The sequence below is a fragment of the Solanum stenotomum genome, chromosome 12 (assembly GCF_019186545.1).
Source record: "Solanum stenotomum isolate F172 chromosome 12, ASM1918654v1, whole genome shotgun sequence".
Classification (NCBI taxonomy): domain Eukaryota; kingdom Viridiplantae; phylum Streptophyta; class Magnoliopsida; order Solanales; family Solanaceae; genus Solanum; species Solanum stenotomum.
In genome coordinates, this window is record NC_064293.1 from 34,454,640 (window position 1) to 34,466,295 (window position 11,656).

The 11,656-nt window shown below is 33.3% G+C and overlaps 1 protein-coding gene across 2 annotated transcripts in view; it reads left to right on the plus strand.

Moving 5' to 3' along the window:
* LOC125848085 (probable LRR receptor-like serine/threonine-protein kinase At3g47570) overlaps positions 1-11,656 on the plus strand; it is a 49,234-nt gene that overhangs the window by 35,604 nt on the left and 1,974 nt on the right. Inside the window, exon 3 of one of the 2 annotated variants that reach the window (XM_049527886.1) lies at positions 9,800-10,204. In XM_049527886.1, the coding sequence (XP_049383843.1) occupies positions 9,800-10,204 (405 nt within the window). Of the gene's footprint in view, positions 1-3,280; positions 3,687-9,799; positions 10,205-11,656 lie in introns of both variants that reach the window. The other variant, XM_049527885.1, reaches the window with a different exon arrangement.

An 11,656-nucleotide genomic window follows, 5' to 3' on the forward strand; every position in this document is an offset into this window, starting at 1 on the left:
AAAAAAAAAAAAAAAAAAAAAAAAAACAAAAAAAAAAAAAAAAAAAAAAAAAAGAGCATTGATTCGTGCAAAGTAAATGGCATCTCGGGTAAATACTTTTGGCCTTCTAGATATTTTCGATTCGAAATTAATATGGGAGGGGGCTATTTCGCGTAAATAGTTTAATTTTAAGGTGTATTTTGTATGATTTTTCCTTAAAAATATGTTACTAGTTGTTAAGGTCTGCTTACTTATATACCAACATCTCTCATATGTTTTGTCGATGTGGGACTTCTTATCTTAAGTTGGAGTTGGGATTGTTCATGGTTATGGTTAAAAAAAACCAAACCGAACCGCAATCCGAATCAAACAGAGTAAAAAACCGATATTTGGTTTGGTTTGATTAACTTTGATTTTAAATTTTGAAAACCGATACTATTTGGTTTGGTTTTGATTTTACTAAAAACAATTGCAAAAATAACCAAACCAAACCGAAAAATGAGATATATAAATTTTACAATTATTTGTATATTATTCATGAATAAAATATAAGTATTTTGTTAAATTTTATCTAACTTAAGTCTTTAACTTTATAATTTTCTCAAGCCCAGTACTTAAATTTTAGCCCAACTATTACAAGTTACAACTCTAAGTCCAAGTTTGTCAAAATCCATTATTTTGATCTTTACCTATCTTACCTCACATAAGATAGTCACACTTTCTGTTAATTGAATCACTTTGTTCGTGTAATAATAATAATTTTAGTATTGCTTAATTGAATCCACAATAACTTTCATATGGATTGTTCATGTACTAAGTGTCTGTTTCTATCGAGATACGTATATTCTCAAAAATATTATTACTTTCAAACCGAAAAAAACTAGAAAAAGTGAACATAACTGACAATAACCAAATCGACGGATATTATTTTCATTTGGTTTGGTTTGGTTTTAGAAATTTAAAAATCGATTTGATTTTGAGTTTAACTAAAAATCGATCCAAACCGAACCACAAACACCCCTAGTTGAGGTGTCACCGTACTTATGTATTTTTCTAACTTTATTCTACACGACTTTCAGAACCTACAAGTAATACAGTAAATTGCATAACTAATTATGTTATACCACATAATTTAATTCCAACGGAACATAAGCGAGCGAGACAAAAGTCCTCTAAACTTATATTGATCGAATTAAGTCATACATTAGGATATATTGATTGACAAATTTTCATTAAATGAGCAACAAAAACAAAAATTAAAAGATCATCATATTTGAGGGCAAATATTAAGAACCACTCTGAAGGGGAATTGGCGCAAAAACTTGTTTTGTAGGTCGGTGTTGCATGAGGCTAAGCATCAAAGTTTGATAATTGAGAATTAACACCTTGAGCAACATCATAAAAAAAAATTGTAAGTTTGGTTGGCGTTTGTCAAAATAATTTGCAGGAACAATTCCAGCAAAGATTGGCAACTTGCGAAAGTTGCAGCAGTTACAAGTGGAGAACAATCACATGGTGGGTTCAATGCCCCGCAGCATATCCAACATATCATCACTATGGATGCTTAATTTGAACACAAACAATTTATCAGGTAACCAACCTGGTCTTGTTTGGTTATCCGGAGTAGTACTAGCTAGCTAGGCATGTAATTAATTAATTGTTGATTTATGGACTCTATATATTATATTGATGCAATCAAATAAGATACATACATACTTTCATGTGGCAGGTGTCATACCAAGAGAGATTGGGAATCTTCACAAATTGGAGATACTTTATTTGCAATTTAATATGTTAAGTGGTTCCATACCGGAAGAGCTCTTCAATATCTCCACGCTAAGAGGGGTGTCACTTGCATACAATAACTTCTCGGGTATTCTTCCATCTGCTTCACACTACTGGCTGACAAATCTACAGTTTTTGAATCTTTGTGCAAACAACATTGGTGGAGTTATACCCACCTCAATCTCCAATTCTTCAAATCTAAAGGGATTACATCTTTGTGAAAACAAATTCAGTGGCCAAATTCCTAACTCATTGGGGGATTTGAGGCATCTTGTAGATCTGGAATTGTTCAATAATAACTTAACGTCTCCGCACCTAAGTATCTTAACTTCATTGGCGAACTGCAGATCTTTGAAAAAAAGTAATATTAGGGAAGAATCCTCTGAATGGTGTTCTTCCAGATTCCATTGGCAATCTCTCCATTTCCATCATGGAATTTGATTTATCTAGTTGTGAAATTCGAGGAAAGATACCAGTAGGAATTGGGAATTTAAGTAACTTAAACACTTTGTCCCTATTCGGCAATGACTTGACTGGATCAGTGCCAACAACATTATGTGATTTACACATTCTTCAAATTGTAGGGATTGATGATAATAGGTTAAGTGGACCTTTGCCCCAGTGCCTTTGCAAATTATCATCCTTGGGCTTGGTTGATTTTTCTAATAATAGGATTTCGGGTACGGTGCCGTCTTGCATTGGTAATGCAACGTCTTTGAGAAATATTTATCTACATTCAAATAGGATCACTAACATACCCATGAGTCTATGGAGCCTCAAAGATCTTTTGGATCTTAACTTGTCAAATAATTCCTTGGTTGGTTCTATACCTCCAGAGTTAGGAAAGTTGAAAGCCATAACATCCTTAGATCTTTCAATGAATCACCTTTCAGGAAGTATTCCAACAGCAGTTGGAGAGTTGCAGAGCCTACTTTATCTTTCCTTGGCATATAATGAGTTACAAGGATCTATTCCCGAGTCCCTTGGACAAATGATAAGTTTGGAATCGGCAAATCTATCCAATAACATTCTTTCAGGTACAATTCCAAAATCATTAGAGTCGCTTCGGTATTTGAAGAATTTCAATGTATCATTCAATAGATTAGGAGGTGAAATCCCAAGTAAAGGACCTTTTCTCAATTTCATCTCTCAATCTTTTATGGGAAATGAAGGGTTATGCGGAGGTTTGCTTTTCCAACCTTGTATGACTAGGTCTTTTCATCATTCTAGGATAAGCAAACTGCTTCTGATTATAGTTGTCTCACTGGGAGCTGCATTAATGGTACTTGGCTCAATCGTTGTGTTTATGTTAAGGAGACGTTGGAATAGAAATGTTCCAACTCAAGCCAAGTCTTTAGCTGCAACCACACTAGCCAGGATTTCATACATTGAAATTGAAAGGGCAACTCAAGGGTTCGACCAATGCAACTTGCTAGGCTCTGGAGGTTTTGGCTCTGTTTACAAGGCCATGTTTGAAAATGGGATGACTTTGGCAATCAAAGTTTTTAATTTACAGGTTGAAGGTGCGTTAAAGAGTTTTGATGCTGAATGTGAAGTTTTACGCAACCTTCGTCATAGAAATCTTACCAAAGTTATCAGCAGTTGTACTAACTTGGATTTTAAAGCATTGCTTCTTGAGTATATGCCCAATGGAAGCCTAGAGCTGTGGTTACATTCTGATGATCGCTTCTTGAATATGATCCAAAGATTAGACATAATGATTGATGTTGCATTTGCTTTGGAATATCTCCATCATGGTTATGAAACAGTCATTGTACATAGTGACCTGAAGCCTAGCAATGTCTTGCTAGACGAAAAGTTGGTTGGACATGTGAGTGACTTTGGCCTGACCAAGTTATTAGGAGAAGGTGAATCAATTGTTCATACTAAAACACTTGCTACAATGGGCTACATTGCACCAGGTAACTTTCTTTTAGTCATTTTACTATCGCATATGATGTGTTATTTTACACCAAATAATTAGTTTACTGGTTGTAATATTATATATCACATTAGAACTGGGTGAATGCCTGAGTGGATGGCTTATTTAAACCTAATGTAATATATCACAGATTATATATGCATGAAAAAAGGTGGCATTCAAAACATTGAAATATGACTGTCAAACTTTATATTCATGCATCTATGACAGTAAAGAAAAAGAAACTTGAGGTCATATTGTTTCAATTTATTATATACTAGGTAATTCTATCCACCAAGGCCAAAATCCATGGGAAGAAATCACCTAGTGTTTTTTGTAAGATTTGAACCTGAGACCTCATAGTTCTCAATCTACTTCATTGACTATTATGCCACAATTAACCTTGGGTGTAAATATAGATATTATTTTGATTTCTTTATTTGGCCCGTCGAGAAACTAATAACTCTGGTAATATTGGATCAGAGTATGGATCAGTAGGATTAGTTTCTAGAAGATGTGATGTGTACAGCTATGGCATTATGCTAATGGAAACTTTCACAAGAAAAAGGCCATATGATGAAATGTTTGACGAAAATTTGAGCATGAGGAGTTGGGTCTGCAATTCAGTACCTGCAATGCCGGAGCATATTATTGATGTCACATTAATGGAACCAGAAAAGACTCATTTTCAGGAAAAGTTGCATTGTGTGTCTTCTATTTTGGAGTTGGCATTGCATTGCACAACTGAATCTCCCAATGAAAGGTTGAACATGATAGAAGTCCTTGCAAATATTAAGAAGATCAAGCTGGAATTTCTTCGCAAATGATGTACGTAGCACTGGTAAATATCAAACTTTTTAAAAATATTCTGATGTCATCTAGATATATTATTTCCTTATTCAGGAGTAGAAAAAAAATTTATCTTGTCCATATCGTACATAAATATTGAATTGGATATTCTGTTTTTCCATACAAATATATCCACTTGTATAAGAAAAAACAAGAACTAATTGAAGCATTACTTTAATCATATGATTTTATAAGTAGAAGAACACAACATTTTTGCCTATGGAAATTTGAATTGTGATGAATGTTGAAAACTGAAGTAAACAACTCAAGTCTGCGTTACTATTAGTTTATTTTTGTGTGTGCTGTGCCAACTCAAGTTTGATCCCAATTGAACATTTGTGCAGGTTGTGCTGCCTTTTATCCTGGTTTAGCAAATTTGGGTGAAACCAATTGAGATGAAAAATCAACTTTTGGTCCGAGATTTGAACTATTCTTGTTTTTGTTGTGTTCCGAGATTTGAACTGTTCTTGTTTTTGTTGTGTTTTTCTCTTGTGCATATTTCGACATTTGGTAAAATAAGTTAATATATAAGATGTGTACTACAGTTGGAATGGAAGAATGCCCTGTATAGTATTGGATTGTCCATGAAGAGCAGTGTATATATACTGTTGAAGTAAAATTTAGCGTGTGCATTATTTTTATTTCTTTTAACATTTTCTTTAGAAGTATTACGATGCAACAATTGAATTGTACAAGAGCAATTCCTGGACCAACATTTTGGCAACTTAAAATCCAGCGACTCCAAGAAGAAAACAATTTCCTGTATAAAAGTTTAAAAGTATTTACGCGTGTACATCCAAAGTTGGAGTGCGTAGATGTCAAGTTAAATGACACGTTTATATATTATGCCTATTTAAAATATAGATAACAAATCCAACACGGAATATGTATTTATATTTTAATTACGTAGGTATTAACCATCAAGCTGATTTGTTCTAAAGTGATTAATATTAACTCTAAATGAAGGGATAAATAGATGACCTAACTTGTACATTTGGCCAAAACTTTAAAAAAAAAAAAAAAACGTTGTCACTATTATCCTCTAGCGTGTACGTAAACTCACCACAAATTGATATCATAACATTCTTCTTTTTTTAATAAAATATATCATGTTGATATTGGTTTCCATTTGTTTCCTGACTTATACCATGATGTTGGTTGAAATGAAGTGTGCGATAGGTAGACAAAAAAAGAAATGCAACTTAATAATAATTATAATCCAACTGAGTTACTAGATTCTCTAGTGACAATTCTCTGACATTTGGATTGAAAATTAAAAAAGGAAAATTTAAAGGTAAACCCAAATATTTGTGATAATTGTCTTCATTGTTTGAATGTTAAGTCGAATCTCTAGTTGATTGTATGACTTTGCCTAAAATTGTTCTTAGTACATCACTAGAAAATGAAAATGTTTACAATTTTTCAAAAAGTCAATGGCATATGAAAAGAGGCTGCCTCGCATAAGTATTCCAAATGATAATATTTGAATTTAATAAACTTGTTGATTTAGAAGATCCATTGGATGTTTTAGGTTTTCTTACCTAAACAGTTAGTAAGACTTTAGTCGAAAAGATCTCCTTTGATATGATAAATTAGAGTCTTACATAATAAATATTTCACCTTGTCTAAGAGTAGATACATTTTGAGGAAAAGAGAAAAAAAAATTACTAATCTATTAATAGGGTGAAAATCATTTACACTCCTCAAATTTATTTGAAAATAAAAAAATCTTTTTTCACTTTTGAACAAAAAGTATTCCTCTCTTTTATATGAAAAAATATTACTCCATAGATAGAGGATTAGTAAAAAAAATCCATAATGCATATAATAAGGGAGGGAGGGAGGGGATTGATTTGAAAATAAAAATTAGGGGTGTAAATAATTTTTACACTTGTAAGTATATTAGATGTGTCACCAATAAAACCTTGATAACGTACTAGATATAAATATACCTAATTATTTATTCTTGAAAATTTAATCTATTAAAACCTGCAATTTAAATATCATAATAATTAAAATCTTGGTAAAAATGGTAATGGGTTAGTATGTATTTGTGGAAATGTGCACACTACAGCAAATTAATAACATGAACTAGAAAATAGAATTTTATACTCTTAGAGATGTTATTCACATCAAACAATAGAAAAAAAAGTTTAATTCACTATTACAACAACAATAACATATCAAGTGGAATCTCACAAGTGGAGTTTGAAGGGTATAAGGAATACACGGATCATATCACTATCTCGTGGGCGTAGAGAGACATCTCTATATGTATATACCTTGATATCACCTTCTTATTTATCCCTTCCTACCTGAAAACTTAATTTGTTCCCCATGGAGAGATCATACTGTTTCTTTCTTTCACTACTACTATTGAAACTCTACTTGTTCGAGGCCACGGACATAAAAACAGATCAATCAGCTCTACTTGCCTTAAAAGCTAGCTTTACTCTAAATTCTTCTCATCCCTTAACTCAAAATTGGTCTTCTCAATCCTCCGTTTGTGATTGGATTGGAGTCACTTGCGGCTCTCGTCACCATAGGGTGACTGAACTAAATATATCCAACATGGACATTCTTGGAACCATTCCCCCAGACTTGGGAAACCTCTCCTTCCTCGTTTCTCTTGATGTGAGCAACAATAATTTACATGGAGACCTCCCTCAAGATTTTTCTCGTTTATGTAGACTGAAGGTGATGGATTTTGCGTTCAATAATTTCAGCGGAGAGATACCACTGTGGTTTGGTTTCATTTCAAAGTTAGAAACTCTGATTGTGAGAAACAATCGTCTTCAAGGCAATATCCCTAAGGAGATTGGGAATCTTGAGTATCTAAAGGAGTTGATTTTATTTGAAAACCAATTGACTGGCTCTATCCCGCTCTCCATTTTCAATATGTCGTCGTTGGAAATTTTAGGTCTATCATATAATCAATTAACTGGGAGTCTTCCTGTAGATATATGTCGTCGTCTTGCAAAAATAAAGAGCATTTCAATCATTTCCAACCACTTGAGTGGTCAAATTCCAACAGGTTTGTCTAACTGCACAGAATTGCATGATTTTTCATTGTCATACAATAACTTCAGTGGAACCATTCCACCAGAAATTGTAAACTTGGAGAGGCTTGAGCTCTTAAATCTCGGGGGAAACAACTTGCACGGTACTCCTTTCATCCACTTTTAATTGTTCAATTTAGAAAATAATTGTATTTATATTGCTGCTTAAGGATGGCCATCCCATTTGGCAAAATACATCTAACTTGTCTTTATTTTTCATTTTGATACTTCATCTCAACCTTGTAAGTTCCATTTTAACCCTCCCAACGCTATCATTTTATTTTTACTTTATAAAATAAGTTTATCCATATTCAAAAGCCTTGTAGCATGAGGCTAATTTCGAAGTTTGTTAATTGAGCAACAGGATAAAGGTTTACAAGTTTGTTTGCCGCTTGTCAAAATAATTTGCAGGCACAATTCCAGCAAAGATTGGTAATTTACGAAAGTTGCAGCAAATACAAGTGGAGAACAATCAAATTGTGGGTTCAATACCGCGCACCATATCCAACCTATCATCACTATGTGTGATTAATTTGAACACAAACTATTTATCAGGTAGCGTACGTGGTCTTGTTTGGTTATCCGGAGGCAATAAAATAAACTAATCGAGATATATATACTCTTTCATGTGTCAGGTGTTATACCCAGAGAGATTGGAAATCTTCACAAATTGGAGACACTTTATTTGCAATTTAATCAATTAAGTGGTAATATACCAGAAGAGCTCTTCAATATCTCTACACTTACAAGGGTTTCTCTTCTCTTTAACAACCTTTCGGGTAGTCTTCCATATGCTACAAACTACTGGCCAACAAATCTAGAGATTTTGAATCTTGGTGTAAACAACATTGGTGGAGTTATACCCACCTCAATCTCTAATTCCTCATATCTAATGAGATTATATCTTAATGGTAACAAATTCAGTGGTCAGATTCCTAACTCATTGGGGGGTTTGAGGCATCTTGAACATCTGGACTTGTCCAATAATAACTTATTCTCTCTGCACCTAAGCATCTTAACTTCATTGACAAACTGCAGATCATTGAAAGAAGTTTACTTAGACCATAATCTTCTCGATGGTGTTATTCCAGATTCCATTGGCAATCTCTCCACTACCATTATGGAATTTTATTTAGATAGTTGTGAAATAAGGAGTCAGATACCATTAGGAATTGGGAATTTAAGTAACTTAAACACTTTGTCCCTATCCCGCAATGACTTGACTGGATCAGTGCCAACAACATTATGTAATTTACATATTCTTCAAAGGGTAGCAATTGATGATAATAGGTTAAGTGGACCGTTGCCTCAGTGCCTTTGCAAATTATCGTCCTTGGGCTTGGTTGATTTTTCTAATAATAGGATTTCGGGTCCGGTACCGTCTTGCATTGGTAATGCAACCTCTTTGAGAAATGTTTATCTAAATTCAAATAGGATCACTAACATACCCATGAGTCTATGGAGCCTCAAAGATCTTTTGGATCTTAACTTGTCAAATAATTCCTTGGTTGGTTCTATACCTCCAGAGTTAGGAAAGTTGAAAGCCATAACATCCATAGATCTTTCCAGGAATCACCTTTCAGGAAGTATTCCCTCCACAATTGGAGACTTGCAGAATCTATTTTATCTTTCGTTGGCTTATAATGAGTTACAAGGATCTATTCCGGAGTCACTCGAGAATACGATAAGTTTGGAATCAGCAAATCTATCCAATAACTTTCTTTCAGGTATGATTCCAAAATCATTAGAGTCACTTCGACATCTGAAGGATCTCAATGTATCATTCAATAGATTAGAAGGTGAAATCCCAAGTAAAGGACCTTTTCTCAATTTCACCTCTCAATCTTTTATGGGAAATGAAGGGTTATGCGGCGGTTTGCTTTTCCAACCTTGTAGGACTAGGTCTTTTCACCATTCAAGGAAAAGCAAACTGCTTTTGATTATACTTGTCTTCGTGGGAGCTGCAGTAATGGTACTTGGCTCAATCGTTGTGTTTATGTTAAGGAGACGTCGGACTAGAAATGTTCCAACTCAAGCTGAGTCCTTTGCTGCAACCACACTAGCCAGGATTTCATACATTGAAATTGAAAGGGCAACTCAAGGGTTCGACCAATGCAACTTGCTAGGCACTGGAGGTTTTGGCTCTGTTTACAAGGCCATGTTTGGAAATGGGATGACTTTGGCAATTAAAGTGTTTAATTTACAGGTTGAAGGTGCATTAAAGAGTTTTGATGCTGAATGTGAAGTTTTACGCAACCTTCGTCATAGAAATCTTATCAAAGTTATCAGCAGTTGTACTAACTTGGATTTTAAAGCATTACTGCTTGAGTATATGCCCAATGGAAGCCTAGAGCTGTGGTTACATTCTGATGATCACTTCTTGAATATGATCCAAAGATTAGACATAATGATAGATGTTGCATTTGCTTTGGAATATCTCCATCATGGTTATGAAACAGTTGTTGTACATAGTGACCTGAAGCCTAGCAACGTCTTGCTAGATGAGAAGTTTGTTGGACATTTGAGCGACTTTGGCCTGACCAAGTTATTAGGAGAAGGGAATCAATTGCTCATACTAAAACACTTGCCACAATGGGCTACATTGCACCAGGTAACTTTCTTTTAGTCCTTAAATATCGCATATGATGTGTTATTTACATAATAATTAGTTTACTATTTGATCACATTAAAACTAGGTGAAGGCCTGAGTGGATAACTTAATTAAAGAAAATGTAATATATCACAGATTAAGTAGGCGTTTGGACATGCGATTTTACGCTGATTCCATCTCATGAGAGGTGATACCATATTCTCCAAAAACCATGATATGGAATTATATGGTGATTCCATATCATGATTTGAGATATTTTAATACAATAATTGATCCATGAGTTTATATTTTGTTAAAATAACCCCACATTTATATCTACTAACCATTTGTTTCATATGTAAATAAAATTTATAATCACATCATTACTTTTTAAAATTTATTATTCTCACAAATATAAAATTTATTATTACTTTAAATTTGGTGAATATAAATGATAAAGTAGAAATTCATTTGGTGAATATAAATAAGAACGAAGGGAGTAATACTTTTTTGATTTTTCATAATAACAAAAAACGTCTTAATCTTATGACTAAGCATAATATTGATAAAAGACAATTTTCATTGGCGGTGCCGCACTTTCTCAATCTTAGTATTCGCAAAATGTTCGTTCACATGACTGAAGAATATCAAGTCCAATGGATTGAGAACTTGGGAAAAATTTGATCAATTAGTTATTAATATTTAATCAAGTGGACTAGTTATAATTTTTTTGATTAAATTTTATTAGAAGTGTTTTTGACTCAAACTTGTGGTAACTTTTTAAAATTTCGTTATTCTATAACATTTAACTATTGATTTTTCTTGTAAATAGTTAGAAGTCAGTGATGTTCGTTAATTTTTATCTTAGTGTATTTAACTTCTAAGTTAATATTTACTCACTAATGTATATTTTTTTTCTACTTTATAGGTTATTTGTAAGAGTAGTTAAGAGATATGAGCATATCAAGTACAATTTATGTTCAATTTTTTTTATTAAATTAAAGTTAGATGAAACAATTACTTAAGTGGAGAACAAATAACTTTGTAATAATTTATCATGCAATTGTATAATTTTTTGTTTATTTGATAAGATTGAATAAACAATTGGGGTTATTTTAATAGTTTTACAATTTATGGGATTTTAATGTTTATGAAAAAATATACAACACAAAAATTCCATATCGCATGTCCAAACAAAACTTCAATTTCATCTCATGATTTCATATCATGATACCATATCGTATGGCCAAACGGGCCCTAAGTATGAACAAAAATGGTATAGAAAACATTGAAATATGACTGTCAAACTCTATATGCATGCATCTACGAATTTTTTTTAATCAAAAGTTCTCTCAGAGGATATTAAATAGATAAGCCAAAGGGGCATAGAGGGGGACTATGCCTGACCTCAGCAGTACAAATTTACGATATTAGGAGTGAGGAAACAAAGAAGTGGGGGGGGGGGGGGGGGGG